The 22,626-nt window shown below is 35.5% G+C and overlaps 1 protein-coding gene across 7 annotated transcripts in view; it reads left to right on the top strand.

The window, feature by feature from the left end:
- The window catches only part of LOC145981621 (ATP-dependent DNA/RNA helicase DHX36-like), a 92,318-nt gene extending 69,914 nt beyond the window's left edge, over window positions 1-22,404 (top strand). For all 7 annotated transcript variants that reach the window (XM_083114996.1, XM_083115001.1, XM_083114999.1 and 4 more), the window contains 9 exons: window positions 768-842; window positions 2,272-2,458; window positions 5,368-5,569; window positions 6,103-6,291; window positions 7,758-7,942; window positions 10,977-11,171; window positions 11,935-12,235; window positions 13,292-13,389; window positions 19,225-22,404. In XM_083114996.1, coding sequence (XP_082971122.1) covers window positions 768-842; window positions 2,272-2,458; window positions 5,368-5,569; window positions 6,103-6,291; window positions 7,758-7,942; window positions 10,977-11,171; window positions 11,935-12,235; window positions 13,292-13,389; window positions 19,225-19,333 — 1,541 coding nt within the window. In that variant the 3' untranslated portion in view covers window positions 19,334-22,404. The remainder of the gene's footprint in view (window positions 1-767; window positions 843-2,271; window positions 2,459-5,367; window positions 5,570-6,102; window positions 6,292-7,757; window positions 7,943-10,976; window positions 11,172-11,934; window positions 12,236-13,291; window positions 13,390-19,224) is intronic.
- The last annotated feature ends 222 nt before the right edge of the window (window positions 22,405-22,626 follow it).

Below are 22,626 nucleotides of genomic sequence, written 5' to 3'. Positions count from 1 at the left end.
TTTTTCAGCACACACTTTTGAATGGTGAGAGAATACCAAAAAAAAAGAAATAATAGTAAGTTTTGTGATCAGCATCTGCTTGTGTTATATATTCTCAAGTCTAACAATGAAGCTATTCAGAAAATGGTGAACACTGATGAAATGGTTTACGTTTTGGCTTCGCGGGAAGGTGATTTATTCTCAAAGCCTTTCTTATCTTTCTTACTCTTCGCAGAAATCTTCCTGAAATCGTTGCTACAGCTACCAATTTCAATATACTAACTGGCAGCTGTGAAGAGATTAAGAGAAAAAAATGCAGCTTGACGAACATGGCAATTAGCGAAGTTTTTGAACGGAGACTATGCGCATGAGAAATCACAATTTGCAGCTTTTTACGATGTGATCGTAGACATTTTTTTTACAACTGCTAGTAGTAGGTTACTTTAGACAACTGTTTCATCACAAATCGGCAGTGTAAACACACGGCCTCAATTGCCGGTTTTTGCATGTTTCCTACTTAATTCGATGATATTTCGCGAAAAGGCGTTAATTTCGTGGAAAAGGACACATTTTGCGTTACTTCGCAAATAAAATTCGCACATATTTCATCATTGTTGATGTAGTTATTTGCAGAATGTTAGAAATTGCAACGTTTCTTCACATTTCGCATTTTCGTGCATCACGAAAATTCAATGTCTCTACCAATAGAATACAGATTAATGTGCTCCATCCCTTGCATGTATAGTTTTGAATTGAAATCTCCATTTTTTTTTTTTTTTTTGTTTCAGATAAGTATGCAATTTTTCAACTCCATTCGATGATCGCCATTGAAGAACAGCAGGAGGTGTTTCAAACATTACATGGTATGTTGTTGAGCAAATGGCATTCAATATATAAATAAATAAATAAATAATAATAAAACCAAAAAACATTAAAACCAAGAAATGTGCTTGCATCTCTCATATTTTGTCAGTTTCTCTGAAATTGGAGCGTTATTATCTCCAGTTTAAAATAAAGATGCAACTTCATATTTGTGTTTCACAACCTGTCTTCTGGCTTCCTGTTTGTTACATCATCCATTTCATTTCTTCATCATTTATCTCATTGTCGTGATTAACCCAAGAACCTAAAAATAACAAAAATAGAAATGCAATAGAAATAGATTTTAACCCCTTAAGTGTGGAATTTGTTGAACAAGTTGGTGTAGTTTTTTTTGCTGGAAAACGTAGGTTTTTCGTCAAATTCAGTATACGCCCTCTACATTGTGCTGCTGTAGTGTGGAAGGCATATATATACGCTTTATGTTTGTTTGTGGCCGTGGTGGCTCAGTTGGTAACGTGTCTGACTACCATGCTAAACGTCCCGGGTTCGATCCCTGGCCAGTTCAAATCTGGGAACTTTTCTAAGGTTGGAAGCAGCTCTGGCACCCACCCAGTGTCGAATGACATGGGTACCTGGGGGAAACCCTGCAGGGTAAAGGCGGTCAGGGGCGTGATGCTGATCACAACACCCCCACTCATGACTGGATCAAGAAAGTGTGGGCCTTTACCCCCACACCCCCTATACGCCTTCATGTCATGGTGCTAAGCACAGGGGAGCACTTTACATTTTTATTATTATTTTTTTTTTATGTTTGTGTCAACTATATTCAATTTACTGTGCCGTATATAGTCACACAGACGTTTGGTGAGATAGTTCTAGCTGTAGTAGAAACAAAAAATAGTAGCAAGAGAGGAAAAAGATGAAAAAGAAGAAGATGAAATGAAGATTAGGTCCGTCTTCTTCTTTTTTGTCTTTTTCGTCTCTTGCTACTATTTTTTTGTTTCTGCTACAACTAGAACTATATCACCAAACGTCTGTGAGAATATATATGCCACAGTAAATCGAATATAGTTGAAACAAACATAAAGCGTATATATACGCCTTCCGCACTACAGCAGCAGAATGTGGAGGGCGTATATATACGCCATCCACACTTAAGGGGTTAAAGTATAAAACTGCCATTGCCTGTCCGCAAGTTTGGTCTTGATTTGGTGTTTCTAAGAAGTAAATTACAACCATGTTTGATAGTTTTTCTTGTATGTACGCATTGCTTGCATTATAGAATTATTTTCCTGTAGTTTACGGTTATTACAAGCATAAGAAAACAGTTTTTCTTTCTGATGAAAGGAGCGTGTGTTCTCCTGAAATGTCACAAAGAAAATCTGTTTTCTTATGCTTGTAATAACCGTAAACTACAGGAAAATAACCATGTTTGTACTGTGAATCTAAATATGTTATATTGTTTTGTAGGTGTTCGCAAGATTATTCTGTCAACAAACATTGCAGAAACTAGCATAACCATCGATGATGTGACATTTGTTATTGACTGTGGGCAAATCAAAATAAAGCATTTCAACATCAAGACAAAAATTTCATCTTTGCAAACAGAATTTGTAACCTTGGCAAGTGCTAAGCAGAGAAGAGGGAGGGCAGGAAGGTATTTACCTGCTTTTAATATACATTGTGTCTGGTAGAATTACTACATACAGTAAAACCTCGTTAATCCGGACTAACCGGGTGATACGTTGACCGGTTTAACGAAAGTCCAGATTAACTGAAATAACGTAAAATAACAGTATAAAGTGCATTAAAACTCTGTTTGTAGCAACAAAACATGTTTATTATGGTGTATTTAAAGGTGTAAATTTGTGTGTTGGCTTTATGGGTGTGCGGGACAGAAATGGACTAAACAAATGCTGTGAAACATTTCTCAGCCAACATAGGTTAACATGTGGAGGTCTACTATCAGAAAATTAAAATCCCATTAATCTAGCATTTTTAGTTTCAGAAATATATCAACTTCATATTGATAGTAATTCTACCAGACTGACTATATATTTACATTATCATCAATAATATTTTAGGTTGCGGTTACTTTTATATGATTATTATGCTAAAGTATGGAAATTATCAATATTTTGAGGCAAATCCAATTTGCATTAATGGTTGGCATTGTACAGTCATGGGCACTTCTGGATTGTAACGGTCCCATTGACTTCTCGTGCGAATGTTACAACACAGAAGTGTCTGTGACTGTACCATGACATGAAGATTGTGTGGAGAAAAGGTTCTGTACACTAGCGATATGGGATTTTGCCCTCAGTGGACACTTTCTTACTGTGAAATTAAGATGATAATGTGAATGAAAAGTTCGTAAATTGTTGCGATTTCTTATATTTTTAAAGGGTGCACGTTATCATGTTATTTTTCATTTCATGTATGTGTTGTATAGAATACATTGTTGCTGATACCGATGTAATATACAATTGCACATGTTCCACAAAGAACCGGAATAGTTCTTTCACCTCCTTAACTACTGTATGTAACATGTTACTGTAGCTCTTGCCTTAGAAAAAATGATTGATTTGTTGTTTTAAGTCCACTTTATGCACAGAAAGGCTAATCAGGACTGGACCTACAGATTAAATTGGGATACAAACCACTATTTGCCTCGACTGGGTATCGAACCTGCAACCTCTTGATTACAAGGCAACGACTCGACTGCCTTAGAAAAAGAAATGCTGTATTTGACATTAACTTTGCAGAACCATGGTATATGAATTTTACCATCATATTCATAAAAATAATTATAAAATAGCAAAACTATGCACTAATTTAATGGGTTTTATTTATTTATTTATTTTTATTATTATTATTTTTTGTAGAAATATAAGATTGGTACAATTACTACTAATTTACTGATAAGTAGAGAACGGAACTTTAGGTAAATAAATGTTTTTTCTGCGATAAGATAAGAGACCCTTGTTTTCATTAAAATTCTGATCATAGCCTTATATGTCAACACAGGAAATTTTATTTGACATAAAAACACACATTTTCCACTTTTCCATATGTAAATACATATTTTGCGAATTTTCATTTTAAATACATAAAATCGCTCATTGACTTCAGCTACCTCGAAATCCTCGAAGGAAAAATGTTTATTCTCCGCACCTCTTTCATATCGAGAGCGTCAGGTTTGTTTTGTCTTTGAACACGCTTGCTGGCAGACTTCTGGCGCCTCGCCTGCGATCCTATTGGGGGAAAATATTGCCCCCACTGGATCTAACACACAAGTGCTAATCTCTAAATGTACAGACATTTTTGGGAAAAAAACAAGGTTTTCAAACTTTGTGCTATATTGCACGTGTTTTGGAAGGTGAAGTAGAGGAAGCTTTGGGAAACTTCAGTGTTAGTGACATTTCGTGCTTCAAATATGCAAGAATTGTTTCTTGTGATGTGAAGCGATCTTTCTCACAATATAAGATGTCTTTTAGAGATAATCGTCACAGATTTACAATGGAGAATTTGGAAAAACTATGGTGATTCACTGCAACTCTTCCAAAAAATAGCTCAATGAGAGGTAAGCATTTAGAAACTGATTTCAGGTGTTTAAAATGCATGTAATATTTTGTTTTTGTTACCAAATGTTTTTTTTTTTTAATTTTTGTCACATATTTTCCTGTTTTTATCACATATATTCAAAATTTATGACACATAAAAAATAAATATTTCTGAGTATTTTAGCACATAAAGTTCCGTTCCCTACTGATAAGGCAGCTAATGCCAATTAACCAAAATTTATTCTTCCAAAGGTGTGTTGGCAGAGCTTTTGAAAGCATGCATTATTAATGTAATTGAGAGAAATTAAGTTCCTAGTGTTTTGCAAACATTTCTTCATAAACGTTCCAGTCTGGAATTCCTTGAAGAGGTAGGGACTTTACTTTTCCTGCAAAGGGCTGAAAATGTCAGGGAAATTTACTGTGGTTCTCGAAAAATCAACATGTTTGTAGTAATGGACTAACAGTACAGGTGAACAAAGAAAGAAAAGGAGTAGCAAGAAATTTTATATTTGATGTGCCGCATATTACCGGTAGTTACAGTAGAAATTGTGTATTAAATGCTCTAGACAAAGTCATGTTTTGAACTATTTTCTTTTAGAAATCTACTACAGTAAGTGATCATTTGAATTTCCTATTTTCTTGTTGCAATTTTTGGGTTATGTTATAGATATTAGAATTAATGCAGATTTAATTACTAAATTTTACTATAATTATGTATTGATTATATTGTGTTATTTTTTATATAAAAAGATATTTTGTTAATCTCAGTCAATGCTGCTATTTTACATGTGAAGTGAATATTCTAAAAACTTGTTAAGTGGGATTCTAAATGTGGTACTAGCTAGAATATAATGACCTTCTTACACACATGTTTAAATACATGAATTTCCCTATTGACTGTGTGAAAAATTTTGTTTTACGAAATTGTAGACACCCTTAGTTCACATGTGTAAGTGTTAACAGCATATTAACAATAGTGTAACAATTATAATTTGTATTGCAGGGTGAAACCTGGTGTGTGCTACCATCTGTACATGAAGGAACGTGAAAAAACGTTTAAGCATTTACCAATTCCTGAAATCAGACGCAGCAGGCTTGAAGATGCCATCCTGCAGATAAAATACCTGCAGAGTGGAAAAGTGAGTAGGTTCATGTCGAAAGTCATGGATCCTCCAGAACCAGGTGCTATCAAGGTTTCTGTCGAGGTAAGTATTCAGTTTGAAACATAAATCGTGGCCATGTAAATATTGAAACAACAATTTGTAGCAATATTTCAGACCTGAAAAAGTCATGCAAATTAAATGTGTATATTTTTTTGGTTGTCATGATGAGAGGTCTGAAAACACATTTCAATTTTTGTCTCCAACTGACTTCTCGATTGAAAATATTTTGTATAAATATGTTCCTTCATTTTATTTTTATTCATTTATTTTCAGAATTGTTGAATAAACATGTTACACTGTAAAGTATAACACCTAACATTGATTTTTTTTTTACTATATCGCAGCAATATAAGATAATCTGCATGTTAATTTGCTTTGGCAGTACTAAAGAGTTTGATTTTTACAAGATTTAGCTGCAGTAGTACGCATTTTTTCACTGTAATTTACATAGAAAGAATTTTTTGTGCCAGTACCTATACTTAGAATGGCGTCAGCAGCCAAGAATACTTGCCTTGTCTGTTAAATCACTGACAATAAACAAATTTTTGCTTATCACCTCTTGTCTAATTTTCCAGCTGCTGCAGACCTTGAATGCATTAGACGAAGATGAAAATTTGACTCCTTTGGGACAATATTTAGCACAGATGCCACTCGACCCCCAGACTGGCAAGATGGTGCTTCTGGGTGCCATTTTCAGCTGTGTCGATCCTGTGTTTTCGGTTGCTGCCTCGCTTAACCACAAGGAGCCATTTGTTCTGCCAACGGTAACCATAATTTATATTTTCTGTACATCACACTTGTCTGCTACTTTCAGAATTGGAAGAATAATGTTGAAAAATATATCGTGATCTTACATTTTTTTTTACATGATTTGGGAATTTGAGTGATGTGGTTTATTTTATGTTGCTTTTCTGTCACTTTTGGCTAAGCATGAAGATGAGAATGAGATTGATGAAGGGAAGTCCATGCCCAGACCGGAATTCAAACTCTGGACCCCTGGTATCACAGCACGCTGTGCTAACCACTCCACCACGGAGGCCGGCTTACATTCCTTGTGTCTGCAGTGTTTTCAGTCTGGATTGTTTGTTACTAAAGTGTCACCCTACGCTCTCACTCCCCTCCCTACATGTGTTATGTTAAGCTTTTGTTGTACACCTCTGTGCCGTTACATTAGTAACAAATTATGCCTGAGTTTCCCAAACTTCTTCGTTTGACGGTGCCCTTACTGTTCGAAGATTTTTCCTCGGTGCCCAAGTCATAATGTAACACTTGGAACGTTTAGTTAGTGTGCTTAGGTTGCTTGTGTTAAGTTAAGAAATAAACATATATTTTAATTTCAGAAACATTTTGTATGTAAACAGTACTAAATAAGTACACATTCAGAGCATTTATGTCATTGATTGAATTTCAGTGAAAATATTGGAACATTAGGGGCACACTTTAGAAACCACTGAATTATGCTGTAGTAATATTTTTTTGTGTTAACCTGTATTTGGTTATGGGTCACTGACGTATATTATTTCTAAACACTTCTATACATCCTTGAGAAGTAAAATATTTTTAAATATTTCAGTTGGCAATTATGATGAAAAATGCACTAGTGTGGATATTTCATATGGTTTTTACATAGATTTAACAGAGCATCTACCAGTCACGAATGTCAAGAAATTATGTTTGTGGTCAAGAATTTTTGCTATTTTTTACAGAATAGCAAATTTACAGTGTTATATACCTGTACTGGGATTTGATAAAATTGAATATTTGAAAATCTAAAAATATATTGAGTTGTGGTTAAGATTTGCTCACTTCGTTTCTTAAGAATTGCATTCTGGTTTTTCATTGAATAAAAGTATATATTTTCTTAATTTCCAACTATATCGAGGTAGGGGGCGATTAAATACGTGTTAAGAAAAAGGGCCAAGAATTTGGATTTGTTATTTTGGTAGACACTCTGTTGAAGGTAAATTGTCTTTGATATAAACATATCAAACATGTAGCCTGACGTCAGAAAACGGTAAGTGGGTTTGAGGAAAAGCGTGTTTGAGAATTGTGCAATAAGTGAGACCCTTAGAATGTCACTCAAACACTTTCTGTGAATGTTCACTGTAAGTTACCACCATCGACAGATACATTTATGTGCAAAAGTGAACATGGAATTATTATATGTTTGTATAAGAAGCAAATGTGCTGGGTTTTGTAGGGTGTTAATGTTTGTTTTTGCCCTGTCCAGAACAAAGATTTGAAGAAAAAGGCAGAAGACATAAGGAGGAAGATGATGCCTGGAGCTAAGAGCGACCATCTAGTAATGGCTAAAGCTGTGATGGGTTGGGAGAGGGCTAGTGAGAATGGGAAAAGGACCTCCAGAAAGTACTGCAAGCAGTATTTTGTCTCCTTCGTAACATTGAAGATGTTGAGGTGAGCTTTAGATTCTTATTTTCATCTCTGCATGAAGATATGGTTGACTGCCTTGTAAGAATATTACTGTGTGTTAATATCAATCGATATTAACTATATACAATGATTCATAAGTCTGTGAAATGTTTTAGAAATTCACCTAAGATAAACCATGCAATGTATAGTGTTTATTCTGGTGCTAGAATGACAAACTCAATTTTTGCAGGAAACTTCACAAGTTCACAGTTACTATGGTTTGCTGCCAGGAGCAAGGCTGCACATAGCAGCAGAGATGAGGAAATTGAGTGGGCAGACCAAAGCAGTTCATGCAGCTGCGAAGGCTGGTAACTGCAGTCGCTTTCCTCTCCTCCATGCAATCCCATCCCCTCACATGTGTTATTGGTGGAACTGTCTCGCGTCACTACTTACGCAGGGACTTGTTGCTTGTTCCAAAGATAGGCTGGACATAGTATAGTAGCAAGTATTGTGCTAAGTAAACATGAGAATGCATTTTGTGTGTCAAATGTGGAAGAACTTTGTACGCTGTGATTGTGCAGTGATGATTTTAAGCAAAATTTCTAACCCCCTCCTCAGTTCCTGCAAGTCTCCGGGAACTTCGCAACTATAACATTGTGGCTGTGGCACTGATCGGCTGTAATATTTCTAACATGCATGTTGGATAAAATGCAATGTCGATTAGATGTCTACCGCATCAGCAAAAGTGGACATAGAGCATTTGTGAGGTCTGTACAAAAATCTTGCAGTAAGTGGACATAGAGCATTTGTGAGGTCTGTAGAAAAATCTTGCAGTGTGTGTCATTCTCTTGGCACCAGATTTACCACTGTCAGTAGACATAGAGTATTTGTGAGGTCTGTACAAAAAATCTTGCAGAGTGTGTCATTCTCTTGGCATCAGATGTAGCACTGTCAGTGGACATAGAGTATTTGTGAGTTCTGTACAAAAATCTTGCAGAGTGTGTCATTCTCTTGGCATCAGATTTACCACTGTCAGTAGACATGGAGCATTTGTGAGGTCTGTACAAAAATCTTTAAGAGAGTGTCATTATATTGGCATCAGATTTACCACTGTCAGTAGACATGGAGCATTTGTGAGGTCTGTACAAAAAATCTTGCAGAGTGTGTCATTCTATTGGCATCAGATGTACCACTGTCAGTAGACATGGAACATTTGTGAGGTCTGTACAAAAGTCTTGCAGAGTGTGTTATTCTCTTGGCATCAGATTTACCACTGTCAGTGGACATAGAGCATTTGCGTGGTCTGTACAAAAAATCTTCCAGAGTGTGTCATTCTATTGGCATCAGATTTACCACTGTCAGTGGACATAGAGCATCTGTGAGATCTGTACGAAAAATCTTGCAGAGTGTATCATTCTATTGGCATCAGATTTACCACTGTCAGTAGACATAGAGCATTTGTGAGGTCTGTACAAAAAATCTTGCAGAGTGTGTCATTCTATTGGCATCAGATTTACCTCTGTCAGTGGACATAGAGCATTTGTGAGGTCTGTACAAAAATCTTGCAAACTGTGTCATTGTATTGCCATCATATTTACCACTGTCAGTTGTATAGTTTCTCTGTAGTAAATTATGAATCATACTGTATATTACACTTTTTAACTATTTGGTATTATAAAAAGACATGACAAAAAAATGGCTTATTTTCCTGTAGTTTACGGTTATTACAAGCATAAGAAAACAGTTTTTTGTTGTGACGGTTCAGGAGAACACATGCTCCATTCATCAGACATTTATTTTCATTTTGACTAAAGATACAGTTATAACAATGGTTAGCAATTTTTTAAACAAAAATAATCCTTTAAATTCACTGGTGTAGGTATTACGAGTTCTAACTTTCTACTTCAAAAAATTTGGCACTATATTGTTTAACTTGAATCTTCTCAAGAATCTGATTCTCTGAAGTGTTGTTTGAATCTTGATTTGATATTTCTGGAATGTACTTACCTCTCTCCCCGTAATAGATGAATAATAGTTTTTCTTGTATGTACGCATTGCTTGCATTGTAGAATTATTTTCCTGTAGTTTACAGTTATTACAAGCATAAGAAAACAGTTTTTCATTGTGATGAATGTCTGATGAAGGGAGCATGTGTTCTCCTGAAACGTCACAATGAAAAACTATTTTCTTATGCTTGTAATAACCGTAAACTACAGGAAAATAATTCTACGATGCAAGCAATGCGTACATACAAGAAAAACTAAAAAAAATGACACCAAAAAAAAAATTTGAAAGCCCATGTTTCTTACCTCTGTTGTAGTCATCATTAGGGAAACTGTTTGGAAGGGGAAGGAAACATGAATGGATGTTGGTTGCCATCTGTTGGATATTGTGCTGAATTTTCCATCAAATGTTCTTGTGATTTCACAATGTGCACAAGTCAGTCACGATGGAGTTCAGAAGAGCTTTTGTCTGTTTATCCCTTGCTTTTATATTGGGTCATAACAGTGTTGCATGTGTGACATTACACTCAAACTGTAAGCTTCTAGATATGCAGTTCAATTTAAATATCCATAATGAACTGATTTCATAGAATTTTGAAGTACTTTGTGGCGGCTGCTTACAAGTGAAAAAACTTGAGTAAGATGACAACCTGAATGCATGAATAGTAATTAATGCAATTAAAAATAATAATAATTTTCACATTACGGGAATTCAATTTGTTATTAACATGGAGTAGGACGACTTTTCGTGGAATGCCCCTATTGGTTTTATTATAAAAAAGTACTTTCCTTCCTCAGATTTGTGAAATATTTATTGTATTTTCTGATCTAGTAAAGGATTAATATATTCAAAGAATATATGCCCAGACCCTAGTAAAAGTATTTCACGGTTATAGTAGAAATGCCCCTAAGTGTTCTCTTTTTGCAAGTGTTTGATATATTTTGTTACAATTTGCCTTACTAGTCTGACATGTAGTTATGAAAGACTCAGCATAAGAGCCAAAAGTTATTAGTTTTCTAAATTGCCAACAGTAGGAGGTCTGTTTTAAATTATTTTATATATTTTTTTCTTGCAGGAGCATGAAATGGGAATTTTGTGAGCATCTGTACAAAATGAACCTTCTGCGTAGCAAAAATCCTAAAGACTGGTACAACAATATAAATTCCAACAATGTAGCTCTTGTTCGAGCTATAATCTGTGCAGGATTGTATCCAAATGTAGCCGTTGTTAGGTACAAGAACCCAGAACTGCTCCACATGATGAATGACCCGTAAGTCACATATATAGATTTTTGTCTCCATAGAATTCTGTTTATTGTAGGGATGGCCAAATCAGGATACAATTTTATCCAGATATCGGATAATTTTCTATCTGGATATTGGATATTTTTAAACCAGATATCTGAATTATCCGATATCCAGATATTCGGATTATCCAAAATCTCCGGATTATACAAAATATCCAGATATCCAAAAAACACAAATATGTGCATTACCCAGACAGTTTAATTGTTTAACATTTTACTGGTTCTGTGCATATTCTTTTATTTGTTATGTTAGTATTTCTATGGTATGCATTTGTGCCATTTTTGGCTAATCGCAAAGATAAAGATGAGTGATGATATGATGAAATTGATGAGGGGACATTCACAAAGAACACCTGTTCCCAGGCTGGGATTCGAACATAGGACTCCTGGCGTCGTAGCATGGTGTGCCAACCACTCCACCACGGAGTACAGCTTGTGCTATAATTGTTGTGATTTTTTTTTTGTAAGAAAGAATAATTTGTTAACAGTACGTCATTCTTGCTGTTATTACTTTTACATGTGAAGTAAATTTTCTAAAAAAAAATGTTAAGTAGGATTGTAGTGTGATGTCGGCTAAAATATAGTGGCCTTCTATGCATGAATTGCACTAATGACTTTAGTCTAGAAAATGTTGTTTCTTGGGCTGGAAAAGTCGCAGAGTTTTGTTTTTACGGAATTGTAGTCACCCTGAAAGTGAGTGTAATGCCGTTTTGTTGTTCCGTTGCAGCAACCTCGGAATGATGGCCGCAAAGCTCCTGGAGTCTGACATCACGACCGAGGATGGTACTGTTGTCATACACCCAAAATCTGTGAACCACGAAGAGAATTTCAACCACCAATTTCTTGTTTATTATACAAAGATGAAGACTTCCAAAGTGTTCCTGTACGACACAACAGAGGTGTCTGCCATCCCTCTACTGTTCTTCGGAAAGTCTTTCAAGGTGGTGAAAAGACCCTCAGAGTTTATCATACAAATGGATAAGAATATTAGCTTCAGGTGCTGGGAGACCACTGCTGATCTCATCAAGGTATTTGGCCACTCCATTATCTTCTGTGCATTAACTAACTAACTCTCTACTTTTCTTAAACCCGAAAGTTCATGGCTGCAGCAACACAGGCCTTTCATCTGTCCCTATCCTGAGCAAGATCAATCCAGTCTTTTCCATTTCCGATTTCCTTTAGGTCCATCTAAACGTTATCCCTCCATCTTCCTTTTGGCTTTCCTCCAGGTCTCTTACCATCAGGTTTCCCAACAAGAATCCTGTAAACTCTTCTTTTCTCTCCCATTCGTGCCACATGACCTGCCCATCTAAGTCTTTTTATGGTGAATAAGAGATCAAGATTTTGGTACCAGAACTGGACAGATTTTGGGATTCAAAGCGATATATAAAATGACATTTTGGTGTTAAAAATGGTGAATATAACCCTAAATTTGATTTTAAAACTACGCTTACTACATAAAATAAACATTTCTCCCTTATAATGGCACATTTATGTAGTTATTAGGTTTTATTCCTGTGTGAAGGAACCGTTTTTGCTTCTCAAATAATTACAGGAGAAAATACATTTTCTTTGATTTACATAACTCACAGGATAATTCATACTTCAGAAAGTGTCGCATCAGTAAATAACCTTTAAATTTTATGTTTGCATTTTGCTAGTAGGAAAATGCCCCTCACACCTTTCAAAAACATGAACAATGAGTATAATATAGTATGTTAATTCACAATTTGTGTTTCCGTCAAAAATGAAATATGCACTATCACTTCTTTTATCAATAAAAAGTTTAGCAAAATTTGTTTCAAATCTACTTTATTGGTGGATAGAAAGATGTAAATTAGTCAAAAGTAAAAATTTCTGAGGCTACTGGCCAAATTCCCAATTAAAACTTGCCAAATTCTGAGTAATTACTCACAAATTGAAGTACATCATATTGATAAAATGAATTCACATGTAACGTTCTGTTTTAGTTGGAAATATTAAATATTTTATTTTAGTAGTAAATATTGAGTCATATGTTTCATTGGTTAATCCTGTACTTTCAAATGCCTTGAAATTTCATTCATCTTTTTGTTTCTATGTAGGAGTTGAGAGTGAGACTGGATAAGGTGTTAGCTCATAAAATTTCATACCCCGATGTAACTGACTGGGGGCAAACATCTGAAGAAGGAAATGTTCTAAGGTAGGTTATTTCGTAATTTATAAGATCAATGTGTAGCATAACGGAGTGTGCTATCCTGCTCTTCATCTCTGTACCAACACAGATTGTCTGCGAGTACCCACTACTGTGGACACAATTGACGAGTTACAGTGGAACCTTGATAACTCGAACTTGAGGGGGGGGGGGGGGAATTCGAGGTATCAAGGATTTCGACTTATCAAAGTTCGAGTTGTGGAGGGACAAAATCGCCGACTTCGAGATATAGAGTTCTAAAGTTTACTACACTTCGACTTACTGAGGTCCGCGGGACTAAAACTTTGAGTTATAGAGGTGATTACAATTTAACTTCGACTCATAGAGGTTTTCCATAGTTTACCTTCGAGTTAGTGAGCTTGAACGGTATCCCATAAACTGTACAAAAATTCGTCTTATCAAGGTTTTAGTCGAGTTGTTGAGGTTCGAGTTATCAAGGTTCCACTGTATATGAAAATGAAATATTGTAGAAAGCACATGCGCCAGTGGAAATACAAGGTGTACAACTTTGCTTCCGCCGTTTTCCGACAGGTGGCAACAACAGGAAGTAGCGGTCGAAAGAAGCAGATCGCAGACGTCACGCAGTTAGCTTGGACCTCTTGTCAAGATAACCCCATTCAAACATTAGTCGAGTGGTGTGTGCATCGTGAAGTTGTTCGCGATTGAAAATGTCAGTGTACGAGCCAAATTCTCGCCATTTGCGGGAGGTTCTACTTTTTTGTTTCAATATGAAGAAAACTACGGCTGAGGCTCATCGAATGCTCTCCACTACGTATGGTGAGGACGCTATAAGTGAGAGAACCTGTCATGAGTGGTTTCAACGCTTCAAGGACGGTGACTTTAACGTCGAAGACTGGCATAGTGGTGGAAGACAGAAAGTTTTCGAAGATGCAGAATTGGAGACATTGCTGAGTGAAGACTCGCGTCAAACTCAAGAAGAATTGGCACGATCATTGGGAGTGACACAGCAAGCCATTTCAAAACGTCTGAAAGCCATGGGTATGATTCAGAAAGAAGGAACTTGGGTCCCGTATGAGCTGAAACCAAGAGACGTTGAACGGCGTTTGTGTGTTTGTGAACAGTTGCTTCAGAGGCAAAAACGGAAGGGATTTTTGCATCGGATTGTGACCGGGGACGAAAAATGGGTTCATTACGATAACCCAAAATGCAAAAAATCATGGGGATATCCCGGCCATGCTTCCACGTCGACGGCCAAACCGAATATTCATGGCTCCAAGATCATGCTCTGCATTTGGTGGGACCACAGGTGCTCGTTATCGAACGCAATTAATGCGTTTGAGCCGAGCATTGAAGGACAAACGGCCGCAATACAGCGAGAGGCACGACAAAGTGATTTTGCAGCATGACAACGCACGACCCCACGTTGCCAAAGTGGTGAAAACGTACGTGGAAACATTAAGATGGGACGTCCTACCCCACCCGCCTTATTCTCCAGACATCTCTCCCTCTGATTATCACCTGTTTAGACCAATGGCTCATGAACTGGCTGACCAACACTTCCGATCTTATGAAGAAGTCAAAAAGTGGATCGATTCGTGGATCGCCTCCAAAGATGAACAATTTTTTAGACGCGGCATTCGTACGCTGCCCGAAAGATGGGAGAAAGTAGTGGCCAGCGATGGACAATACTTTGAATAATGCCTGGGTAAGCAATGTTTTTCATTACAGCGTCATATTTTTGGGGAAACACGGCGAAGCAAAGTTGTACACCTTGTATAAAATGTGTACATTTACTCATTGCAAAGCTTTTGAAGGAAATTAAATGAAACAGCCTCTTCTAAGAAGGTTATGCTTGTCAAGACCTTTTTTTTATGCTGCTACCCTTAAAAAATTATATTTTCTGGCATGTACATTTGCAACCACATTGCACATTCATTTATCTTTTGTGTCTTTTGAGAATGTGCGTAAATAGCACAAAGTGGACTTCACTTTAGCAGACGAAGCCTCACATGCCTGCAAGGCCTCTGAGGATGGCTTAACATTTATACATTGTGCCTCCCAATACTAAGTGTTAGAAGAACATTGTGCCCCTCCCCCCCCCCCCCCCCCCGATAGACGGAAGTGATGAAAAAATAAATAGTATGCAGTGGTGGCAGCCAACCAAGAGTTTGCTATAATTTTGGGGGTACTAATTTTCCATTATGCCACAGTTAAATGGGTGTGTAAGGATACCAAAAAACCATGCTTGCCATCTCAAAGTGGTAGCTAATAGAAGTGGCAGATGTTGACATTTGAAAAAATGACTATAGCTCTGAAAGCAACGGCCCAATCTCAACAAATTTTTTTAAAAATGAAAGCTTAATAGTTGTTCTATATTTAATGTTACCTTTAGTTTTTCGATAGGAGCAACCGTTAAGTAGTTATTTTCCTGTAGTTTACGGTTATTACAAGCATAAGAAAACAATTTTTCGTTGTGCCATTTCAGGAGAACACACGCTCCCTTCATCAGACATTTATTTTCATCTTGACTCAAGATACAGTTATAACATTGGTTAGCAATTTTTTAAACAAAAAGAATCCATTATATAATGGATGTTGTCAATGTTACATTGTTGTAATATAGCAACTTAACTGTGAAAGAAGCAGTCTGTTTTATTTTTATTTCAGATATAAAAAAAAAATTGATCACATTATTTTTTTATTTAAAATTATGAATTCCAAATATCATCAGGTAATTCAAAGTCATTTTTGTTTTCACAAAGTCTCTTGATGTTTTCTGTTATATTAGTTTTGTAAATTAGATTAGTTTCAAGATCTGGTTGAGAGAAAACTACATTTTCTTAATAAAATCGGACAAGGAAAACAAACCTGTCCTTATCCGAATTAAGGACTATAAACAAAAAATGGAAGAATGCTTCAAAGTAAACAATTTCACAGAAATCTCTCGAAACCCAATAACTAAAATAATAAATGAGGTAAAGTAATTGAAAGCAGTATCACGATACCAAGAGAAATTAAGAAAAAACTCATTGTCAAAAATTCAACCCTGCCGATTGCCTTTGGACTACCAAAAACTCACAAACTGGGAACTCCAATACGGCCCATCATTGCAACTTTCACACATCCTGCATACAAACTATCCAAATATTTAGTTGAAAGACTTGCTATAATTAAACAACAAACACCATTCAGTGTTAAAAATGCATATGAAGTGAAACAGAAACTAAAAAATATTGTTTGGAATAATGAGTATCGTATTGCAAGTTTTGATGTTGAAAATTTATATCCTAGTGTCCCAATAGAAGGTGCCACAGATGCATTACACAGATGGCTTATTGAGATGAAGGTTAATCCAGTAGAATCATGGGAAATGGTTCGATGGTTTACTGTATGTGCAAATTACAATTATAATTATTTGGCAAAATCAATCAGCAAAGTAATGGTCTATCAATGGGAAACCCAGTATTCGGAATCATCTCCAGCATTTTCCTTCATTACATAGAATCTCCAGTTGTTAATGAGATAGGTGCGGATATCATACTCTACATCAGATGTGTAGATGATGTGCTAATTATTGCTAGAAATGAGAACACCATCACGGACGTATTTAAATTGTTGAATGAATCACATTGTCGCATAAAATTCACTTGCGAACCCATGAATAACAATGTAATTTCTTTCCTTGATCTGCAAATTAAGACAACTGACACAACAATTCAAACATCAGTCCATAGGGAAAAAATAGCAGGGGAAAAAATACATCCATGCCAATTTAGAACATTCACGTACAACAATGGATAATATATTTTTAAATTTTTTTTACTGAGAGCACAATGACTATGTTCTAATAATAAGAATATCAAAAATGAAGAAGAAAGGCTTTTTAATATAGCAAAAGAAAATGGCTTTCACACTAACAGAATAAACCAAATCAAAAAACAAGTCTCAAGAAAACTAAAGGAAAAGAGAAATACAGACAAAGATGAAAATCTGTTGAAAATAAATTTGTGTGCATTCCATTCCACAAGGGATTCTCACATAAAATTGCCAAAATTTTTAGAAGATTTAATTTCAAAATTGTTTTTAGATCACCAAGAAGTTTGGAATGTACATTTAATGAATTCAAAATGAGAAACTCTCTACCAGATGTGGAAACCATGGGAATATATAATATAAGTTGTTCATGTTCAAAGGATTATGTAGGACAAACAGCAAGGAAAATGGCAATAAGATGGCACGAACACGAACAGGTTTGTCAGCTCATATCATTGAAGAGAAGCATTTGATTAAAAAGATTGACGGAATACATAGAGTTGAATGTCTGGAAAGCTTCGTTCATTGCAGAAGAACACTGGAATAAATGAAATAATAGCTCCAGTATGGAGTTTTGTTTTTCACAATTGGAGTAAGCCACCATCTTTAAAATTTATGTAACAGAAAACATCAAGAGACTTTGTGAAAACAGTGATGACTTTGAATTACTTGATAATATTTGGGATTCATAATTTTAAATAAAAAAAATAATGTGATCATTTTTATTTTATCTGAAATAAAAATAAAACAGACTGCTTCTTTCACAGTTAAGTTGCTATATTACAACAATGTAACATTGACAACATCCAATTATATAATGGATTCTTTTTGTTTAAAAAATTGCTAACCATTGTTATAACTGTATCTTTAGTAAAAATGAAAATAAATGTCTGACGAAGGGAGCGTGTGTTCTCCTGAAACGTCACAACGAAAAACTGTTTTCTTATGCTTGTAATAACCGTAAACTACAGGAAAATAATTCTACAATGCAAGCAATACAATGCAAACAATGCATACATACTATTAATTTGATATTTATCATTAATTTATTAATAATCTAGGCATCTGAGAAGAAAGTGTCCGCGGTGGCTCAGTCGGTAACGCATTTGACTACCATGCTAAAGGTTCCGGGTTCGATCCCTGGCCGGTTCAAATCCAGGAACTTTTCTAACGGAAGCGGCCCTTGCTCATCAAAGCATGCTGAAAAATGCTTGAAATGGTTTTTTGATATCCATTGTTTAAGTAATGCCTGGAAAGCTTCAGCATAGAAAGTTTTGTTAGTACGTTTGAACAATTCTAGGACAGCCTGCCTTACTTCGTCATTACTGTTGAAATGTTGACCTCCGAGGAATTATTTTAGGGATCCAAACAGGTGGAAATCACTTGGTGCTAAGTCTGGACTGTAAGGGGGATGTGGCAATAATTCCCAGCCGATTTCCTGGAAATGTTTGCATAGTGCTTTGAGCACTATGAGGTCTTGCATTGTCCTGCAGAAACAGAACACCCTTCGTGATCAAACCAGGCCATTTCTTCCTCAGATTAAGCGTGTACTAACTTTTCGGAATAGCAAAATGTCATCAATTATTGTGTTTACTGTTCCTACCGAAAGAATGCACACCTTAGCAATTTCACGACAGGTTATGTGACAGTTGTCAATGTTCCACACTCTTGGGCTGGGAACCACCACAGCCGGGATTATCGGTCACAGCCAAATGCCCGTCTTTGAATATTATACACCATTCATATGTCTTACTGCGGCTGAGTGTTTCATCACCGTACTGTGCTTGCAGTCTGTAAATTTCAGCTGGTTTTTTGCTCTTCTTCACTAAAAACTTCCATCACTATCATCCGTGTACACGTTCACACTGTTGTCCGTCATCTTGAATACTGGTCTCTGGATTGGCATGTGCAATGAGCACCGCCTACCAGTAACAGTACACAGTTGCCAGTTTCTACTGCATGTTTTTAAACCTGTAAAAAGGAAATATCCGGATTGACTTGAACACCCCTCGTACATTATTATGGTTTCATGTCCTCACATTGTTGCAGGGATATCATCGAGCTGCTGAGTTGCGATGGAGGGAAGTTGAAGTTCTCCTTTGAGTTCCAGGAGATTGACCATGACGATAGCGGCCCCGAACAAGAAAAGAGGAAGTGAGGATTCTTCAGAGTGAAGGACAGCATCCTAAATGTTGGGATTCTATCAATCTGTGTGATTGCACATGTGAATATGGTTTATGAACCATCACCTTCTGCTTTTCTGATTTGTATTTCATAAAAGATAAGATAGTATCATATTTTTACATACCAGAGAGAGTGGTAAACTTTCAACAAGCTAGAATAGAAACAGATCACTATTAGTAATGTTCTTGTGTTTAATATCAATCATCCTACATTGTGTAGGCTCTGTACATTGTGTGTGTAAAGAAGTTTTTTTTTTTTTTGTAAAAATAAAAGTGTGATTGATTTTTGTGATGATTTTTGTGGCAAATGTCACATACATGAAGACTGGTATTGAAAGTAGAGTTGAGTTTGTTAGAAAGGTTTCATGAGGTGAAAAAATACCTTGTGTTTTGAAATTTTAACATTACAAGATTGCAGGAGCATTACAAATATGAGACTGGTACCATTTGGGGTACATGCTTAACAATGTTTCAGTTTGCAGGTGTGTGTATACTCTCATACTTTCTTCGATTTAGTATTATTTTGATATTCTAAATGTTTGGTATAGCGCAACAGAGCATAGGCAGTTTAACAGTAGGCCTATGTAGATTATTATTGGATATTGATAGTTGTTCCTGCTATCACTCCAAAATTATTATCATTTGGTTTGAATTTTATACATGATATGTACACTATATTTGGAGCATATAATATATTGACACTCTTTTTCTACGTTAATATAGGACAGCTAGATTTAAGGTTTAAGTATGCACCTTTGCGTAAAGAGTTTCATGAAGTTATTCATTGCACGATTTTCTTGTAAATAAAGAAGATGAGCTGTGAAATATGATTTGAAAGGGATTTGATTTCTTCTTGTAAAACGTTTTTAAAGATCTAGTGTTTTTTGTGTGTGTGTACATGGACTTGTCATTTGAATATATAAATGATATCCTGGTGCTGCAATTGTATATTATTGTTTATCAGTAGGTATTTTTATACATTTAATTATTATTAAGACTCTCTTAATAGTGTATTATTTTGTGTTAAATCATTTCTAGTGAACATTGCACTAAAACCTTGATTAGTGTACACATGTGTTGATTTTCAATACTGGATAAGATAGAAGATGCCAGGTACTGGTATATTATGCAGTATTGTTTCCGTGCAACCTTGTTTTTTTGACCAATACTAGTGCATTTCTTTTGTTGTTGTAAATCTGCAAATCCTTTAATCAGTGAAATGTGAAATATTCAATTAGTCTTAATGTACTGTACAAAGATTGTTCAATTTTCACTCACATAGCCAAGTACTGTTGAAATAAAATTTGCAAATATGCGTAACTTTATTTTCAGAGGAACTTTTTCTTTGAAGCTTGTTTTGAACACTCGTTATTGCATGTTATATACTTCTAAATGTTCTATAAACATCAGGTTCGTGATGTTCTTGGTGTGTTTGCTTCCATTTTCCAGCACAGGATTAAAGAATTTGCACTTAACATGCTCACAGTAGATGCCGAAAATATTCCTCATTCATTGCTACACATATTTATGTATGCAGTGTACACTCCTGTTCACATAAAGTGGCACATTTTATAGGGCGAACAGTTGAAGTATGTGCCACTTTTGAACAGGAATGTACATGCTCATGCAAACAATATCACAAACTAGGCATTACCCCAAAACTGTAAATGTTATACACTTCCCAACTAACAACACAACAAACTATCGGAATGTCTTTCTACTCCATCAAACAGGCATCACAGTCACTCTATAGGTTAAGGTAAGGAAATAAAGGTCTTGCTAATAAATGGTTAAAGGTTAGAGAGATATCACTAGAGGCACATATTTTTGTTACATAAAAATGTAAAGTTTAGATACAAAAACAGTCAAATTTTAGTTCAAAAGCGGTAAATGAAATAAAATTTCGTTGTGGTGAAAAATTGGATCAAAAGTGGTACATAAAATGTTATTTTGATTTTAAAATTGTAAATGTAATCCTAAATTTCATTTAGAAACTGCACTTATTACACAAAATAAACATATCCCTTTTAATAGCACATTTATGTAGTTACCAGAGTATTAAGTTTGTTCCTGTATAAAGGGGTCCATTTTTGCTTCTCAAATATTTAATTCTGTGAATTGCAGAACTCCCAGGATAATTCAAAGTTCAGAAAGTGTCACTTCAGTAAAGAAACTAAATTTTGTGTTTAAGAGTTTATTTTGCAGTTCATTTTGTGACAAAACAGGGTAGGAAAATGCGCTTCACATTAACATTAGAGCATGTTATTTTACATTTCATGTTTTCATCAAAAAAAAAATATGCATACCTCTAGGTTATCACTAAAGATGGTATGTTGCCGACCTTTCACCCATGTATCTTCTACCTAACCTATTTTCAAGATGGAGTGTGCTGTCATCTACTGACACATTTTGAAAGTACTCCCCTACCAATATCAGTTATCCCATGACACTTATTTACTCCATATCTTAATGTGTATTTGTAGATATATTGCAGTTGTGGAGAACTTATCAATAAACTGATAACCATTATCAGACAGTCCCAATAGATTACTAATTAATCCATCATGTCACTACTTCTGTCTTGGGAGTACACTTCACTGTATACCAAGTGATCTTCTAAACATTGCCTAGAAAGAAAACAACCAATTGCATGGCTTCCACAGTGTGAGATGTTTTTTTATTTCCCCATAGTTCTCAAGCAAATAATATTTACTAAAACTTCAAATTGTTTTGTCCGAGGACATATTGCCTTTGATTTTTGTATCTCACCACAGTGCAAAGATAAAAGCAAGAAAAAAATAGTTATGACGATAGTAAAATCAGTTTATTACTATTTTTGATCCTTACTGGCACATCAGTTTCTATTGGAATGCATAGTTGTAAGAAATTGTGATATTTTATCACTAATCACAGCACACCTGCTTTCTAATTTTGTTTATTATATATGCTAGAAGTTTGTTTTTATTATACTGTAATCGATGAAGTCATTTTTACCAAATTGTTTATCAATTATATTAGAGTTGGAACCAAATAAAGCATTGTTTTTTCTAAAGTGTATATTTTTTAGAACTGCTTCTATTAGTAGTGTCTCACTTAATTTTTCTATTATTAATACACTGAAAGGAAGTACGCACTTGGCTTACCCACTTTGGGAATTTCAGACGTGAAGAAAAAACTGACGAAGAAGCGAGTACTTTCTTTTAGTAAATGCTAGCACATCTTCCATTCCTCGAAGCATAAATTCTCTGTTATTCTTTTTGTTAATATT

The sequence above is a fragment of the Lepisma saccharinum genome, chromosome 29 (assembly GCF_977018435.1).
Source record: "Lepisma saccharinum chromosome 29, izLepSacc3.1, whole genome shotgun sequence".
In the NCBI taxonomy this organism is placed as follows: domain Eukaryota; kingdom Metazoa; phylum Arthropoda; class Insecta; order Zygentoma; family Lepismatidae; genus Lepisma; species Lepisma saccharinum.
Note: the sequence above shows the minus strand (reverse complement) of the source record. Positions and strands in the feature narration are given on the sequence as shown.